Here is a 20,016-nt window from a genome sequence, read left to right on the forward strand (position 1 = left end):
CTAACATATTCAAGACCATGTCATCCTGCTCCAGACTCTTCAGATTACTTCCCTTGTTACTTGAAGTAAAAGCTATAAAAGGCACACAAGATCTGGCCACTTTGCCCTAACTACTCTGACACCTCATCTCTACTTAGCTTTCTAGGTCTAATCCAGCCATTCTGGCCTCCTGCTTTTCCTTGAACATAGCAGATACACTCCCAACTCAGGGCGTCTGCACTGGCTGCTCCTTCTATCTGGGATGCTCTTCCCTTAGGCTCACTTCCTTACTTTCTTCAAGTGTTTTTTTTGTTAAAGTTACCATCTCGGAAGTGAGGTCTATTCTGACCACTCCCTCCTTCTGGCACTTTTACATACTCTTCCTCTTTTTTGCCCTCATAGTGACTGTTATCTTCTAATACACTATATGATTAACACTTTTTTGTCTGTCTACACTCCCTAAAATGTTCACTGCTATATCCTCTACCCGACTAGCAGAAAACTCTGTGTCTAGATTAAATCCTTGCCCCTAGTAGGTGCTCAACATGAACTGAATGAGTAAGTATACTAGATGAGGAATTATTACTGAAACCACCCTCATAATTTTCTTGAACTAGAATTAGTCTTCTCACTCTAACGGAATTAATATAGCACATATACCACAATATTTATGTAGATCACTAAATAAAGCAAGAGAGAAAATGATTAAAGGCCTAAAAGAACAACTGTGGATTAAGTTTACCATTGGGGGAGCTGAATTGTTCAGTTTGAAAGCTCTTTTCTCTAAGTTTCCAGAAAAGTAAGAGAAAATTAAGCCTATCATTTGAATAATATGTGATTTTTAAAAGTATTTTGCTCAGAATTTTAAAAATTTCTGGTGTAGTCCCATATTAAACGCCCACATTTAAATACACATTCTTTTCTATTACTTCCACTTAATGAGGCAGAAATTACTGTTTCATTTCTACATTATTTCTGAAATATCTACATTTTCTTTACATGTATGTACTACTTCTGCATGCAGCAAAAAAAACAGCTGAGATTTTCTAAATTGAGATAAGTATTATTCACAAAGTAAATTCAATTTAGTAACAAGTATGTCAGGGCTTCCCCGGTGACTTCCCAGATGGTAAAGAATCACCTGCCAATGCAGGTTTGATCCCTGGGGCGGGAAGATCCCTGTAGGAAATGGCACCCCACTCCAGTATTCTTGCCTGGGAAATACCATGGACAGAGGAGCCTGGTGGGCTACTGTGCATGGGATCACAAAGAGTTGGACATGACTTAGCAACTAAACAACGAGTATGTTATACCTTTTTCCACATGGGTTTTGATCCCAGCTCTTCTCTCTCTGGCTTTCTGGGCCATTTCTCTAAGTTTCTCTTCATGTTTTTCCTTTTCTTTTTGCGCCATCTTTCTCTCTACTTGAGCACGCATTTCCACCGCTTCACGAGCCTGTAAGTGAAGTTAGATGTTAAATAAGATACTATCAGGGATAAAGAATTATAGCTGTCATTTAATTTCCTGACTAAACTCTGGCTTGAAAGAACAGTTAGAAGAATTCACATTTGTTACTGCTAATTAAAACACAGATTCTTGTCTACAAAAGATAACTCGCCTAGACGACATTGCAAACAGCTTTTTCACTCTGACTCCAATCAATCTTGTAAGTCAGTGTTTCACTAATGCTTTTTCACTGTTTCATTTTAGAAACAATCTAAAAAATAAAATTAAGCAATAAAGCAATTTTCAATATCAATAATAGGAAGTGGTAATGTTTTCAAAATCAATCAGATCAACTCAAGATATAGCCTTAGTATAGATGAGCAAGAAATAATTTACATAAGGGTGCTCACTGTGACACAGAAGATATACTCTTGTATATTCTATGCCCATACCCTGATGCATGTAAACTTAAAAGACACATATTAATACCATAATATTAACAGACAGCCAATACTATGAATGCCATTTTCTGTAGCATTCAATACATCGGTATGTTTATTTTCCCTTCTATGCCACTGATCTTTTGGAAGACAAAGAGAAATAGGGAAAAATTATGAAACCCAGGAAGAGTAGGTGCCAACCTTCCCAAAATTGGGATCAGTCTAGTGAAGCACCGTTATTCTAGAATGTTGTGGGAAAGATGAATCACCAGTGGTGGGGTATGTATATGAGTCTACAAAGGCCAAGACTGGGTCAGAACTGCCACCAGCACATGTCATCTCTGGAACACATACCACAGGTGAGAGCCTCTCTGGGTACTCAGCAATGTAACCCAAATAACAGTATCTTAGGTAATTTTGAACAGATTTACAAATTATCAAGAGCATCAAACAACTTAATTACAACAGACCAACCTTTCGATCAGCAATGTAGAGGGCTTCGGCCAGTTTTGCAAAATTTTCATTGATGTGAACTGTTTGCAGTCCTCTTCCATCGGCAGCCAGACGTTTATCTAATGGAATTGTATAACCCTAGGACAAAGGCAGGCAGAAAACACTGGTCACCAAAGAGCAACAATGGAGTCTTTAAAACTAGATTTATATATGTCCATTTTGACAATCATTTTAAGTTCTTTCTCCTTACATCTCTTTTCGTAATTAAGCAACAGTAGTAGCAGCTAACACTGAGGGCTTCGTGTGGAGGACTGTTTAAGCGTTTTATATTTATGGCCTCATTTATCCTTCACAGCAAGTCTATAAGGCTGGTAATGGTAACATTATTATTTCCATTTCACAGACGAAGACACTGAGGTAGAAAGCCTAGGTCATACAGTTAATAAGCAGAAGAACTAGCATTTCAGAGTGCAAGCTCTGGGAAAACATTCTCATGTTAAATTTTGGGTTATAATAAAAGGAAATCACTACCAAATAGCTAAAGAGTTGCTCATCAAGTAAATGTAACAGTTATACAAAGGTAGAAGAAAGCACTAAAATCATAGTGTCTATAGGTAACTTAATCTGCTGCACTGCTTTCATGACTTATCAGATTCTTGGAACCCTACACATTTTAGTAAACAGAAAAAAGATAGAAGTTTGCTAGACAATTAAGATTCTTTGTTTTGAAATTCTGCATCCTGTTTCAAGAACTCAAGGAATATGCTTGAACATTTATGTAACTTCCACGCTTAGCTTTATTCTTTCAGACTTTTGAGTAGACTACTAAATAATGACCTCCTGCCCATGGTCTTTATTCCTAATTCAAGGAGTGTTACAGACAGCTCAAGATGCCTCATAGTTATACATACATAAATATGTATGGTATACCAAACCAGACTACCCAACAATCCTTTTGTTTCAGGATGAGTGTGTAACTTGATCAAACTGGGCCCTTGGCAGTGAAAGTGCCGAGTCTTAACCACTAGACTGCCAGGGAATTCCCTAAGTTCCTTTAAGGAATAATTTGTATTTAAATCATGGATTGAGGTGGCCTTCTTCACACATTAAAAAAAGAATCATGAAATATTTGGGAGGAAAAGGAAATAATGATAAGGAAACTTATTTCGCAGTATTTTACAGATTATTCATGACTCCTAGATGCTTTGGTGATTAGTAGATATACATAGGATTTAAATAATTTATTCATGCATTGTTATAAACAGAAATAAATAATTTAAAAATGAAAGCACTGAATATAGCCAGACATTTATTTTGTTTTGTCATATGATTATTTAAATTGATCTAAATCCTTTCAGGAAGAATTTCAGATATAAATTTAAATTTTCTAAAGAATAGTTATCTTTCACTGATATGTTACTTCATTCTACTCATTCCTTCTCTATGTGTTTCCAATAACTACATTTTACCAGGAGAATCTACATGGAACTCATGTGCCTGGAACACTAACATTTCTAATACATTAACATAAAAAGAAAAAGTCATGTAAGTTGGGTGTTCCTTCTGGAAAACCTTCAGCTAAATGAGATGCTGAGGTTTCATCAAGTAACCCAGGCTGAAGGTCCTACCTGGGTGTTTTTCAGGAGGTTCTAATGCTGCTGCTGCTGCTGCTGCTGCTGCTAAGTCGCTTCAGTTGTGTCCGACTCTGTGCGACCCCATAGACGGCAGCCCACTAGGCTCCCCTGTTCCTGGGATTCTCCAGGCAAGAATACTGGAGTGGGTTGCCATTTCCTTCTCCAATGCATGAAAGTGAAAAGCGAAAGTGAAGTTGCTCAGTCGTGTCCGACTCTTAGCGACCCCATGGACCGCAGCTTACCAGGCTCCTGCATCCAAGGGATTTTCCAGGCAAGAGTACTGGAGTGGGCTGCCAATGCCTTCTCCAGTTCTAACACTAAGATACTGAATTTATGACAAGTTAATTACCTTTGCATTTTTCCAGTTTGAAATACAGGGAGGAATCTTCCATTCTTGCTGCTCCTTCACGGTCATCTGTGTTGAGAAAAGAGACGAAGAGACATTTTTAAGATTTATAGTCTAGCAAAAAACTAAGTGCAACCTTTCTCTTCAAAGATAGTTCAATATATACTGACTTAATCAAAGGTCCTGATTCCATTTGTTTAGTGGCACTATATACTATGTTTCCACATCGTGGTTTCTAATAATAACTTTAATATAAAACATGGAATATAATCTATTTTTGACAGTTACAAATCCTGGTTAGTATTTTTACATATTTAAACTGATGTGAATACTTCCAGATGAAAACTTTTTCTTTTAGCTGGGTAATAAAATATACCTAAAAAAAAAGTCACTTGGACTATCAATTACAGACCTAATGATCCCAGGAACTTACTTCCTACAACTATGATAACATCTTTTCAAACAGCAGACCCTTTTCTTTCCATTAAAAGCAGGGGTTAGGTTATTAATCATAAAGCTAACAGCTAACATTTTATATACATTCTCATACTATGGAACCACATGTTACAGTCTTGAGCAGGTCCCTATTTGATTTTGAAAAACAAGTTAAGGAAACAATACATTTGGTGAAAAGTAATAATATAGACATCTAGAATTTATTCTACAGGGGGTTATTTATAAATTAGTAATCATGAGTACAAAAAGAGATTTTAAACTAGAGCAAAGATTACCTTTCGGCTAGGAGAATGCATGACAGGTGCAGGAGGAGAAGGTGGTCCCCGAGGAATTTTCTTATTAATCCTGAAGGATAAACCAAAGCACAACCACAGAATGATATACATTTTTCCTTTTTAGTCAGTAACTCAAGTCTTCCCTCCTCATTTTTTATTACATAAAGCTTCAAATAGACACAAAAACAAAAGAGTGTATAATGAATATCCATCTATTATACAGAAATGTGTTGAGAAACTAAAGCGGGCATATTCAATCAAGAATGTGCAGATTAAGACCTGCTGAAAAAGGGGCACAAGCCACCCACACAGGGTCCTCAGATAGCCCTCTCAGCATCCAAGCTCCCAATCTGGAGAAGTGAAATCCAACTGGGTCATTTCAATTTAAGGTGCAGTTTTAATACATCCATACGATGAAGCACAGTCACAAGATTTACTACTTAAAGACCCCAGAAGTGAGGAGAGAGCAAAGAACTAGAGGACAAACAATCCTCTGTCCTAGGCTACAAGTGAGCAGGAGACAGAGAGCAGGGTAGTAATACCTAGTTGGCTGGGACAGAGGAGTCTAACGTTTCCTGGGACTTCACTCTAAGTGGTTATAGTAGTCCCCTGGTATCCCAGGATTGGTTCCTGGACGTCAAGGATACATACCAAAACCCATGGATGCTTAAGTCCCTTAAACAGAATGGAGTAGTATTTCCATATAAACTACACACATTCTTCCTTATACTTTAAATCATTTCTATATTACATCTAATACAATGTAAATGTTGTATAAATAGTTGTGGTAGGCATGACATTTAAGTTTCGTTTTTGAAAACTAGGTGGAATTTTTTTTTCCCTTTTTGCTATGCCACATGGCATGTAGGATCTTAGTTTCCCAACCAGGCATCGAACTCTTGTACCCTGCAGTAGAAGCACAGAGTCCTAACCACTGGACTCCCAGGGAAAACTCTCCTGACTATTTTCAATCTGCAGTTGGTTTAATTTGCAGATGCAGAACCTGTGGACATGAAGAGCCAACTATATTTTAAAATGTTCCCTGGGAAAGGCAAAGTGGGAACTTATGACTGGCATCCTAAATGCAAGTCCTAATTTAAATGTCCAGTTTCTACATGGGAGTAGTGTCATCATACTGCAACATGCCTAGCCATCAACTCAGAGGGAGAAAAGCTGTTTTCCTCAAAAGTTGTTTTTCTTATCACAACTGCTCAGTTTCAACAATTATTAAAACACAGCCAACTCTGTCATCATCATCACTATCCACTTCACCTCTACCGTATTATCATCATTTCATCAAATAATAATATTTTGCCTTCTTAAAAAACAGCTTTATTGAGGCACAACTAATGTACAACTAACTATACATAAAATGTACAATCCAATTAACTTTTGACACAAGTAAACACAATTTACTTGTGTGAGATCATCATCACAATTAAAATACTGAACATACCCATCACCTCCAAGTTTCTGCACGCCCCTTTGCCTATGCCTCTTTTTCCTCTCGTCTCCTATCCATACTCCCTCCTTCCTCACAGGCAACCATTGATCTACTTCCTGTCATTATAGATTAGTCTGCATTTTCTAGAGTTTTATATAAAAGGAATCATACAGTATGTATTTGTTTTTGTCTAGCTTCTCAGCATAATTATTTTGAGATTCACTCATGTCACTGTACGTATTAAAGTTTGTTTCTTTTTATGGCTTAACATTATTCCATGTATGAAAGTGAAAGTCATTCAGTCATGTCCGACTCTGTGTGACCCTGCGGACTATACAGTCCACGGACTTCTCCAGGCCAGGATACGGAGTAGGTACCCTTTCCCTTCTCCAGGGGATCTTCCCAATCCAGGGATTAAACCCAGGTCTCTCGCATTGCAGGTAGATTCTTTACCAGCTCAGCCACCAGGGAAGCACTCCATGTATAGATGCCCCACATTTTGTTTATCCATTTATATGCTGATGGGCATTTCCCTCCTTTGAGAGAGAGAGAGATATATATATAGTTTTTTAGGAATAGTGGTGCCTTCTCATGAAACCACCTACTTACTTGAACCTTGGAGGCTCCATTGGATCTTTCTGCATTTCCACCATCCGAATAACTCTCTGTTTAGCGCCAGAGTTGAAAGCCACTCCTTGTTGAGATGGTGTGTATCTAAGGAATGTACAGGTATTTTACTTCTATTACAATCCTAAGCTGGACTACATTGTCAGTTTCTCTCACAAAGCAGTAATAGAAAATTGCAGTAATATTTAGGCAGAGCAGATAGTAACAGAGATAAGAGAACTAACAGCAACTAAGCAGAATGTAAACTAGAGTTGTATTAGTTTGCAAATAACCCATCACAGTCCATTTTGAACCATGTTAGGTACTGTGTTCAATTTCATTAAGTAAGAAGTCTAGAAAATAGCACCTATTTTGTAAGTCTGCATTTGAGGAAAAAATAGTATCCTCAGTAAGCAACTTAAAATTAGTAGTTTCTGAATAATCATAGCTATAAAACAGAAAGAATAATGGCAGCAGCCCTGTCAGCTCTGAATTTTTCCTTAATATCTATATGTGAATCATTTTTCCACATAAAGATTTAGTTAAGTGAAAATTCCTCAAAATTTACAAGTATTATAAGGATGGCTATTATTATATAAATGATATTAATACATTATTAATATTTATAGCATACTATAAAATAATTATAGTATTGTATTATATAATATTTCCAATATATTATTATATAGATATTATACACATATAATTTTAAAATGGAAAACTATCATCACTGTGGTTTACATCATATAGTTTGTATAACTGTTAATTTCTAAAAGTAAAAAAAATGTTTTAAAATAGCATGACAGCTAATATCTTAAAAAATTCTAATTACCATTTGCACTAAGAATCTACAGACATCAAGTAATTACTCAAAAAACTGCATTTCCAACTGTGACTAAGGATAGTGAAAGAATACCAGGACCCCCAACTCCAATCACTTCCAACATGAAGCTAAAACCTCCAGGCATGATTCATACCGGATATACTGAGCAGGAGCCAGTTTATCAGCTGCTCGGACTGGCATGGCTGCAGCAACCTTCTGCGATACAGATTTTTCTAAAGCTACCCTTGTCTTTTCTGTTATCTGAAATAAGAAATGCCACAATGAGTGCTTTGAAAGTTAATGAAGATGTAAAAACTCATCTAAAATAATTACATATATTAATTCCCAGTTACCTCTTTAATGGCTTCTTCATCAGGTCTTTGAAGGTCTGGGTCATCTGCATTCATGACTTCCTTGGGAACCAGGTCAGTGTACTTACTATAAATGACCTAAAATGTTCAAACACAAGCAGGCTTAAGAAAAGCAAAGAATGAAGAGAAGCAACCTCATTAAGTCATTTCAGAAGTCAAAATGTCCTCTCAGCACACTTATAAATTTAGGACACAGATTTTGTCTTTTAGATTTTAAAACCAAGGAAGCTTAAAATATATACACAAATTGCTGCCCTGGCTATAAAAGCTAATAATTTTTCTCTGACCTCATGCATTTAAAATTATTTGAGATCTTCTAATCAAGTCAGTATCCAAATAAATTGTGCCAACAAAATCTTACGCATCAGTGATCCCTATTTTTGAGGCTCACTAGGACTTGAAATTAATGATGATATAAATTGCCTAAAGCCCTATTATCTTGGATTACAAGCTCATTGGAATTTAAGTCAGGTTAGTGAATAATTTCCAAATCCAGTGGGCCTAAAAAATTTCATTGACCTGGCCCTACTTGTAATGTTTGTCTTTTATCGCATCATCTGTATTCATAGATAAGAAAATGAACATATGCCATGGTCAAAAAACCCAGAACACATTCTTCCATGGAAAAAAAACCCTATACACACACCTTATTTCACACTCATTTAGGACTGTTTTCTGATCAGTGGGCCTCTGCCAAATAGAATATTACCGACTTTCATGCTCATGTATACTTCTTGAATACTTCCATAATAACCTACATGGCAAATTTTATAGAAAAATAGAAGTATTGGAAATTTAACAAATAAGCAGCATTCTAGATTTTGATGCTTGAGTTAGGCATTCTTTAACACACATACAGAGAAAGGACAACTTAACAACTTGCTTTCCCCCAGTTCTGGGCCTTTACAGAATATTGCTCTCAGTTCTTTAACTGGATTCTCAATCTGAGTCTTGATTCAAAGGTCACGCATGCAAGGGTGAGGCCTCCTATGACTACCCTTGCCACAGGAGCAATTCCTCCCCATCCAATCATTTGGTGTCACAGAACTCTATTTGCTCTCTTTAAAGCACTGCTCACAGTACAAAATCACCTATTTTAAATCTTTGTCTTCACCATTAAAGTAATAACAAAACAGCTAACATGTATTAAGCACATATTTTGTGCCACTGTTCTTTTGTTATATATATATATAAACGAATTTAACTTTTTGTATCAACCCTATGAGATGTGCACAACGAGGAATCTCTTATTCATTAAATTATCTCCAGTGCTTATAACAATGCCTGGTTCACAGGAGGCTTTCAGTCAGTAGTTTTTGTAAAAATGAATGAATGCATGACTTTTACAGATACTCTATTCTATGTCAAAGGTGTATGTATACATGTTGGGATTGCAGAAGGTTTTATATAAGCTTCTGATTTCCTGGAAAAACTGCATCATGGATATAGGCCAAAATCTCTAGCTTGTCTTTCTCAGGAATGAGAAAAGGGAGCAGGTAAGAAGTACAGATACTTTACCATAAAACATGTTTATTGATATGGGAGCTACTAGTGTCACCATTGGAGAAGGAAATGGCAACCCACTCCAGTGTTCTTGCCTAGAGAATCCCATGGATGGAGGAGCCTGGTGGGCTGCTGTCTAGGGGGTCGCACAGTCAGACACGACTGAAGCGACTTAGCAACAGCAGCAGCAGTGTCACCATTCTCTCAGTGTTCATTTTGGAAGGTGCTCGGAAGCTCACTCTAGTGAGAAAAGCAAGGCTCAGTGCGTTAAGATCACACAGCCAGTAACTGACCTCAAAATCGAACACCTTTTCAGGATGGAAAAATCTGTATCTTAAGAATTAAAAGTTATATAACAATCTCTGGAAAATACTACCAAAACTATGAAGAGTTAACTACTTTTATACAGCAATCATTACAGGAAAGGATTTTAAGTAAATGGCTCCCTCATAGTCATACATGCTCAACATAAAGTCTCAATACTAATTTAGCATACAAGAGCCATTTGCTGCTTCTTATTTGGGTATTCCAAAGTTAATAACCCTTTAAATGAGCATCAATAAGATTCTAGCATCTCACAAAGCTGAGTGAAGGACATCTGAAGAGCGAGATTCCTCCAAGGTAATTAACTATAAAACCCCAAATTTTTATTGCCTGAGAATCAAATGCGCTGAAGAAACTCGCATCTCAGGAGACAAAGGGACTGGGGAGGATTATCTGAAAAATACAATATACTTTTGAAGGTATCAGGAGCACAAATGAGCTCTGTGAACAAGATAAAGTGGTAACTCATCTGTGAAACAGAATCTTTTTATGACTGAAAACTGGCAAAGGACTGGATTGACTAAAAGGATAAGCCTGTCAACATATCTACTGTTTCAGAGGTAGAAAGAAAACACTATCTTTTGGTTATATCAAAACACTATAGTTTGTGATATATTATGAACAAGGTAACAACATAAAATTTATCTTAGGGTTAAAGTTTGGAGGTTTTTTTCAGATGGGGAGGGTTGAAGGCATTCTTCTAGGTAATATCATATATGTAACATTTCCTATATAACTATTTCAGATGGAAAAATGTAAACACTTTTTAAGATTTACCACTGAAGTCACCATTGGACAAAAAAGGGATTTAGTTCTATTGACATTAAATTTTTTTCTCTTTCCCAATTTTGTATTACCATTAAGTCTTATACACAGTATTTACATTTAGAGAGATCAATGACCTTAGACTTGCCCTGGAATATGATCCCTTGGAACCTTGCCTTGTTCAACTCTTATACCTAGAGCTAGCATTTTCCATTCTTTTTTTCTGGCCATACCACATGGCACATGGGATCTTAGTTCCCTGAACAGGGATGGAACCTCACTCCCTACAGTGGAACTTCAGAGTCTTAAACACTGAACTGCCAGGGAAGTCCCACGCATTTTCCATTCTTGCTCTTTCACTGTTAATATTTCAGTGAAAAGTCCCTGGTTTCTGAAGAATACCAGATCCTTCTGATACAGATCAGAAATCACTACAATACAGTACAAATTCAATAATCCAATAAACCTTTGCATCCTAGGTCAAGGACCCTGCGTATCAGCATCCTGAATAATGAATTTTTAAAAAATCTTATCTTGTACATTTAGTAGCCAGTTCCTATTACCACAGGAAAATCAGTGTTTTCACACAGGGCAATGCTAACAGCTCCAACTCTCCTCCCAGGGTCTTTGAAAACATGTCAAGTGTTCCTGGTTAAAACAATGGCGGGGATGCACTACTGGCATTTAATAGATAGTGCCAGTGATGTTAAACATAATTCAACGCTCAAGACAGTCCCAAACAGTCAAGAAGTATCCCCCTCCTCCAAATACCAACGCATAGTTAATGTTGAATTATTAAATCCATTCAAAAACTTTATACATTAATCCATCTACTTAAAAAATAAAGCACATATTTATTAAAAGTGTGTAAGGAATTCATATGTATATTCCGGGGGTATAAAGTCCAGCAAGAAGGAAATAAATCCATCATACAGCTCCCATCAAAGCAGTCACTCTATTCAGTATCTTTTTACTCAATTCAGGGAGTGTAGTCTTCTTTTTTTAATCTTCATTGTGGTTATTTATTATTATTTAAAAACAGTTTTCAGAGCAGTTTTAGGTTCACAGCAAAATTAAGAGGATGTAACGAGATTTCCTACATACTACCCGCTCCTACACATGTATAGCTTCCCCCATTTGAGTCAGGGTTAGTATGAACCTGAGAGTGGTACCCCTGTGAACTACTAGTCTAGGGTTCATGTCCAGGGGCTGCACTATCGACAGACATGTCAAGGCTTTAACTGTATAAAGAAAAATACTTTGGAGACCTTATTTGGCCAGAATACTGAAATCTAAAATTAAACAGTTCAGTTTTAACATTTCTACTCTACTTTCTATACAAAAGAATCACCAATACACATTTTAAATGGGCTAAAAGTATATTTCATTCAAAGTTATACAACCTGTCAATGCCAAATTATTGTCCTAAAATGTTGCTTTTTCCTAATAAATAAGAGGAAAGGTAGCACATATCAGTAAAGAATAGTTACCATTCCAAAGAAAGAGCGATGCACCAAAATAAAGGTAAATAAAGGCCTTTGGGTACCGGATAAATGTCCAGGATGTGCTCTACATGTACAGGGACCTATTTTTCCTTTTGTAGGAATGGACTGTGCTACTTTAGTGGCTTCAGAAAAAGTGTTAGTGTGTTAGTCACTCAGTTGTGTCTGACTCTGCAACCCCATGGGCTATAGCCTGCCAGGCTTCTCTATCCATGGAATTCTCCAGGCAAGAATACTGGAGTGGGTGGCCATTTCCTTTTCCAGGGGATCTTCCCAACCCAGGGGTTGAACCTGGGTCTCCGCATTGCAGGCAGATTCTTTACCGTCTAAGCCACCAAGCAAAAGTGGTTTTCCATTATTCAATATATACAGCTATAATTCTTCCAACAAACACTTTGGAATGCCTGTGTGTCAAGATGTCAGGCACTAAGTTAGGCATCAAAGAGGAAAATAAAGACATAATCTCTATACTCAAGGAGTTTATAATTAAACACCATAGACTGTTATTAGTGAAAGGATAATTACAACAAAAGGTGATGACTGCTACTAAACATAGGGAATAGGGAGAAAGGACACCCAATCCAGCCAAGGAGGATCAGGGAGATTACGCTGGAATAGAGACACGTGAGTTGAAAGCAAGAGAATTTAGTCATAAGAAAGAACAGGGAGAGGACTTTTCCTAGCATGAGAGGGCACACAGGGGAAGTTCCCCAGGTAAAAATGTGTCATAACAGGGGAACTGCAAGAAGTTCCTTATAGCAGACATATTACGAGGAATGCCTGAAAGGTTCTTCTTCTGTAACAACAACCTGTAATGTTGATAATTTTGTACTGAAAATAAACAGAATGGCTAAAACTGGACTTTCAATTTTTAGATTTCAATATTCTGGTCATGAACATTGATGCTAGGCTAGAAAGGTAAGCAAGAGGCCAAGTATCTCATTAGGTGCTTGGCTGGTTTTCATCCTAAAGATTGTGGAAAGATTTTAAGTGTGCACGCTTATGCTGTGTTTGTGGTGGGGGGAGAGAGAGAAACAGAAAAACAAGAACCACCGTTTTTTCATGCAGGTTAAGACAAATGGCAAGGAGAGGGGTTCAGATTTTGCTGCAATAAATTATGCAAGAAAAGATAAGGGTCTGAACTAAGTAGCAGAGATGGAAATACCTGAGAAATGTTGAAGAAATAAGATAAATCATGGCAACTAACAGATTGAGAGTCTGAGGGAAATACAACAGAATAGAATGAATGTTAGGCAAAGGCTTTTTAGAGAACATACTGGCATTATATGTCACATGTGAAATGTGAATATCCTCTGACCCAATACATATACTAAGAATTTATTTTATACAAATCTGTTGCTGTTGTTTAGTCGTATCTGACTCTCTTGTGACCCCGTGGGTTGTAGCCCACCAGGATCCTCTGTCCAGGCAAGAATACTGGAGTGGGGTGGCATTGCCTTCTTCAGGGGACCTTCCCAACACAGGGATGGAACCTACATCTCCTGCACTGACAGATGGATTCTATACCCCTGAGCCATCAGGGAAGCTGTTATACAAAACACTGATGTGCAAAAGGATAGTTATATACGGATCTTGACTAAAGCACTGCTTGCAAAAGTAAAAAACTGGAAATTTTCAATGTTTAAAAACAATTAGGGACACAGATGTGTATAACAGACTTTTAGACTCAGAGGGAGAGGGAGAGGGTGGGGTGATTTGGGAGAATGGCATTCTAACATGTATACTATCATGTAAGAATCGAATTGCCAATCTATGTCTGACGCAGGATACAGCATGCTTGGGGCTGGTGCATGGGGATGACCCAGAGAGATGTTATGGGGAGGGAGGTGGGAGGGGGGGTTCATGTTTGGGAACGCATGTAAGAATTAAATATTTTAAAATTAAAAAAATTAAAAAAAAAAAAAAAAAAACAATTAGGGCACAAGGCCACAATGAAAATCTATTTAGATTTTTCTTAATGAAGTAGACCTCTATGTACTAATAAAAAATCTTTAAAACAGTAAAAGTAAAAAAAAAAAAAATCAAGTCTATGGGAGTTATGAGAATTAAAATCTCATTTATTTAAAAAAAAGATACATATATTTGCATGTATGTGTATATATATAAAGCGGGAATACGTGTAAAAGTGACGTTACGAAGGAAAGGGGAAGAGATGAGATCTAGGATACACTAGAATACACTTGAAAAGATTAGATTTAGATAGGAAGAGATTTGTTATAAAGACAAAAGGAACAGTCAAGACAAAAAGGCAAATGCAAGATAAAGAAAGCCAACAATTTTCTTCCAACAGTCTTATGTGCAAATAGATGGGGAGTCACCTGTTAAACTGAGAGAGGATGGAGAAGAGTAGGAGTTAAGCTTGGAGGAACATCAAGGGAGGCCAGTTGAAATCTGAGATACAAATTTGCATGACTGCATAATTGTTCTCCCCCTAAACTAGCAGCCATGATGGAGGAGCAAACAATGATATATCATCAGTGCTGTCTTAGAGAGTAAAATGAGAATGTTTGGGAGAGAAAGAAGAAGCAAAGGATAGGTACTGAAGGTTCTCAGGTACTGTCCCCAGTACAATCAATTCTAAAGAGATCTTTTATCTCTATTTGGAGTATTTATTTATAAGAAAAAAACTAGGTCTTAAAAACAGTTCCTTGGCTCTGGGTGTGGCTGCTCTATGATGAGGTTATTTTAAACAAATTTTATTTTTGGTCTTTGGATTACTTTGTAAGCAGGGCCATCCTAAAACTAGCAAGTGCCAGTTTTGTACTTAATCAAGGAAGAAAGAAGTTTATGTGATTTATTCTATTCAGACGAACCATCAAAATAATTAAGTATGTACGTATTTTGGAAGAGAAATAGAAAAGACTATAGACAAAACTAAATTTTGATTTTTTTAGGACTGCCAGAATTGTAGATTTTTAAAAATTTACTAGTACTTAAAAAAAGCTAGTATTATAAAAGAACTGTTTTTCATATATGATGCTGTATGTCAATTATATCTCAATAAAACTGGAAGGGAAACAAGGATTGTTTTTAAAATGTAAAACAAATACATGGAATCCCTAAGTATTAATATATATAAACTTATCATCAACTTGAGGAATTTCTAAGGAAAAAGTCATTGCTGTTATGAAGCCATGTTATATTGTTCATACTGTTATGAAGTCATCTTCAGTTAGCCTAAGTATACTTCATTGTTACTTTTGACATAAACTAAATGGCCAAAGAGTTATCATTTTCACACAATTAAAAAAAAAAAAGACTTCTCACGAAATATTTATCAATGGGGGAAAAAATCAATGAGAGGGTTACCTTGTCTTTTGACTGTCCTTGTCGAGCAATTGCATCATACTTAATTTTTCCTTCAGCATCCACCTGAATGGCCAATGCATTTGACATTTTTTTCTTTCGTCCCATATCCAGGGGATACTGGGCCACGTGGATCTCTGGAAAAGCCCCTCCATCTCCAAAATCCTATATAAATAAAGAGAAATAAAAAGAATGTTCAATAATAGTAACTTGAGATTTAAGATACAGTCACTCTTTCAGCAGGTAACTATTGAGCCCTTATGCTAGATGCTAGAGAAATGGCAGTAAACAAAGCAGGGGTCTCTGATCTTATGGAGTGTACATTTTAGTGGGCAAAGATATAAAAGGCATAATTTCTGGCTTGTGATAAATGCCTTGAAAGCAATAAAGGGGCTGGGAAGACAGGCTGTTTTTGATAGTGTGGTTGGGATAACCTTTGTGAAGAGGTAGTATGAGGTAAAGCCTGAATGATGAGAAATCAGTCATGGGAAGATCTGAGGGAAGCATTTTCTAGGCAGATTAAATAGCAAGTGTGAAGACTGAGCTCAGCATGTTCCAGGAAATGAGGTCTAGTGGGGCTGTAGCTTACTGAGGGCAGAGGTGCAGACATATAAGCGATTAAGTCTGTTTGGGAAGACAACAAACATCAGATCATGAAACAGCTCCTAGATCGTGGCAAGGATCTGGATTTTAAGTACATGGCAGGAAGAAATTAAGCAAAATGTTTAGTATAAGGAAAAGATTTTTCATTTTAGCATACATAATTTTCTTAGTGAAAGACAGGTCAAGCTATAGTTAGAGCAGAAATGTAAAGAAATGGGGAGTTCCCTGGTGGCCTAGTGGTTAGGATTCCAGGCTTTCATCACCACAGCCTGGATTCAATCCCTGGCCAGGGAACTAAGATTCTGCAAGCTGTGCAGCACAGCCAAAAAAGAGAAAAAGTAAAGAATTATATTTCTTCTTCAGATTTTAAGAACATGATAGTATTTATTCAGTGCTGCATGAGAAGCAAATAGGAAGCAACCCGAAATGAGTGTACCACATTTCTAATGATGATTACATATAATTATTTAGAAGACAGAATTAAGACTTCTAAAGGAGAAAGCTAAGTCTGCCAATGAAGTTTAAAATTACAGAAAAAGTCTATCATTCAAGTTAACATATGGACATTAAATTTAAAGTTTTATTAAATTAATAATATTTGCTTCAGTTCAGTTCAGTCATTCAGTCATGTCCTACTCTTTGCGATCCCATGAATCGCAGCACACCAGGCCTCCCTGTCCATCAACAACTCCCGGAGTTTACTCAAACTCATGTCCATCGAGTCAGTCCATCCAGCCATCTCATTCTCTGTCGTCCCCTTCTGCCCCCTTCTCGTTCTGCCCCCAATCCCTCCCAGCATCAGGGTCTTTTCCAATGAGTCAACTCTTCTCATGAGGTGGCCAAAGTATTGGAGTTTCAGCTTCAGCATCAGTCCTTCCGATGAACACCCAGGACTGATCTCCTTTAGAATGGACTCGTTGGATCTCCCTGCAGTCCAAGGGACTCTCAAGAGTCTTCTCCAACACCACAGTTCAAACGCATCAATTCTTTGGCGCTCAGCTTTCTTCACAGTCCAACTCTCACATCCATACACGACCACTGGAAAAACCATAGCCTTGACTAGACGGACCTTTGCTGGCAAAGCAGGATCTCTGCTTTTCAATATGCTATCTAGGTTGGTCATAACTTTTCTTCCAAGGAGTAAGCATCTTTTAATTTCATGGCTGCAATCACCATCTGCAGTGATTTTGGAGCCCCGAAAAATAGTCTGACACTGTTTCCACTGTTTCCCATCTATTTCCCATGAAGTGATGGGACCAGAGGCCATGATCTTCGTTTTCTGAATGTTGAGCTTTAAGCCAACTTTTTCACTCTCCTCTTTCACTTTCATCAAGAGGCTTTTTAGTTCTTCTTCACATTCTGCCATTATGGTAGTGTCATCTGCATATCTGAGGTTACTGACATTTCTCCCGGCAATCTTGATTCCAGCTTGTGCTTCTTCCAGCCCAGCGTTTCTCATGATGTACTCTGCATAGAAGTTAAATAAGCAGGGTGACAATATACAGCCTTGACCTACTCCTTTTCCTATTTGGAACCAGTCTGTTGTTCTACGGCCAGTTCTAACTGTTGCTTCCTGACCTGCATATAGGTTTCTCAAGAGGCAGGTCAGGTGGTCTGATATTCTCATTTCTTTCAGAATTTTCCACAGTTTGTTGTGATCCACACAAAGGCTTTGGCATAGTCAATATTTGCTTAGTACCTTATTAAAACTTACAAAATATAATTCACACATATATTCTCATTTAATTCTTGTAGTTCTTCAACACCTCATATTTTCATATGGAAAAAATAAGTTTAGAAAAATTTAAAGTGATTTTTCAAAGGTCTCATGGATAGCTATGAGGACTGAAACCTGTATCTTTTTTTTTTTTTCAAGTTCAGGGAACGATTTTATTTTATTTTATTTTTTTACATTTTATTTTATTTTTTTTTAATTTTTATTTTTACTTTATCTTACTTTACAATACTGTATTGGTTTTGCCATACATTGACTTGAATCCATCACGGGTGTACATGCGTTCCCAAACATGAACCCCCCTCCCACCTCCCTCCCCATAACATCCCTCTGGGTCATCACCGTGCACCAGCCCCAAGCATGCTGTATCCTGCATTGGACATAGACTGGCGATTCGATTCTTACATGACAGTATACATGTTTCAATGCCATTCTCCCAAATCATCCCACCCTCTCCCTCTCCCTCTGAGTCCAAAAGTCCGCTATACACATCTGTGTCTTTTTTGCTGCCTTGCATACAGGGTTGTCATTGCCATCTTTCTAAATTCCATATATATGTGTTAGTATACTGTATTGGTGTTTTTCTTTCTGGCTTACTTCACTCTGTATAATCAGCTCCAGTTTCATCCATCTCATCAGAACTGATTCAAATGTATTCTTTTTAACGGCTGAGTAATACTCCATTGTGTATATGTACCACAGCTTTCTTATCCATTCATCTGCTGATGGACATCTAGATTGTTTCCATGTCCTGGCTATTATAAACAGTGCTGCGATGAACATTGGGGTACATGTGTCTCTTTCGATTCTGGTTTCCTCGGTGTGTATGCCCAGAAGTGGGATTGCTGGGTCATAAGGCAGTTCTATTTGCAATTTTTAAAGGAATCTCCACACTGTTCTCCATAGTGGCTGCACTAGTTTGCATTCCCACCAACAGTGTAGGAGGGTTCCCTTTTCTCCACACCCTCTCCAGCATGTACTGCTTACAGATTTTTGGATCGCAGACATTCTGACTGGTGTGAAGTGGTACCTCATTGTGGTTTTGATTTGCATTTCTCTAATAATGAGTGATGTTGAGCATCTTTTCATGTGTTTGTTAGCCATCCGTATGTCTTCTTTGGAGAAATGTCTATTTAGTTCTTTGGCCCATTTTTTGATTGGGTCGTTTATTTTTCTGGAATTGAGCTGCAGAAGTTGCTTGTATATTTTTGAGATGAGTTGTTAGTCAGTTGTTTCATTTGCTATTAATTTCTCCCATTCAGAAGGCTGTCTTTTCACCTTGCTTATAGTTTCCTTTGTTGTGCAGAAGCTTTTAATTTTAATTAGATCCCATTTGTTCAATTTTGCTTTTATTTCCAGAATTCTGGGAGGTGGATCATAGAGGTTCCTGCTGTGATTTATGTCGGAGAGTGTTTTGCCTATGTTCTCCTCTAGGAGTTTTATAGTTTCTGGTCTTACATTTAGATCTTTAATCCATTTTGAGTTTATTTTTGTGTGCGGTGTTAGAAAGTGATCTAGTTTCATTCTTTCACAAGTGGTTGACCAGTTTTCCCAGCACCACTTTTTAAAGAGATTGTCTTTACTCCATTGTATATTCTTGCCTCCTTTGTCAAAGATAAGGTGTCCATAGGTGTGTGGATTTCTCTCTGGGCTTTCTATTTTGTTCCATTGATCTATATGTCTGTTTTTGTGTGCCAGTACCGTACTGTCTTGATGACTGTGGCTTTGTAGTAGAGCCTGAAGTCAGGCAAGTTGATTCCTCCAGTTCCATTCTTCTTTCTCAAGATTGCTTTGGTTATTCGAGGTTTTTTTGTATTTCCATACAAATCTTGAAATTATTTGTTCTAGTTCTGTGAAAAATGTGGCTGGTAGCTTGATAGGGATTGCATTGAATTTGTAAATTGCTTTGGGTAGTATACTCATTTTCACTATATTGATTCTTCCGATCCATGAACATGGTATATTTCTCCATCTATTAGTGTCC

General features: G+C 37.3%; 1 protein-coding gene across 2 annotated transcripts in view; it reads right to left on the reverse strand.

Moving 5' to 3' along the window:
* SNW1 (SNW domain containing 1) overlaps positions 1–20,016 on the reverse strand; it is a 37,003-nt gene that overhangs the window by 9,819 nt on the left and 7,168 nt on the right. For both annotated transcript variants that reach the window (XM_004010821.4, XM_060418432.1), the window contains exons 3-10: positions 15,698–15,859; positions 8,256–8,351; positions 8,057–8,163; positions 7,083–7,187; positions 5,030–5,099; positions 4,302–4,367; positions 2,340–2,456; positions 1,293–1,434 (exon numbers count right to left, since the gene is read on the reverse strand). In XM_004010821.4, coding sequence (XP_004010870.1) covers positions 1,293–1,434; positions 2,340–2,456; positions 4,302–4,367; positions 5,030–5,099; positions 7,083–7,187; positions 8,057–8,163; positions 8,256–8,351; positions 15,698–15,859 — 865 coding nt within the window. The remainder of the gene's footprint in view (positions 1–1,292; positions 1,435–2,339; positions 2,457–4,301; positions 4,368–5,029; positions 5,100–7,082; positions 7,188–8,056; positions 8,164–8,255; positions 8,352–15,697; positions 15,860–20,016) is intronic.

The sequence above is a fragment of the Ovis aries genome, chromosome 7 (assembly GCF_016772045.2).
Source record: "Ovis aries strain OAR_USU_Benz2616 breed Rambouillet chromosome 7, ARS-UI_Ramb_v3.0, whole genome shotgun sequence".
Taxonomy (NCBI): Eukaryota; Metazoa; Chordata; class Mammalia; order Artiodactyla; family Bovidae; genus Ovis; species Ovis aries.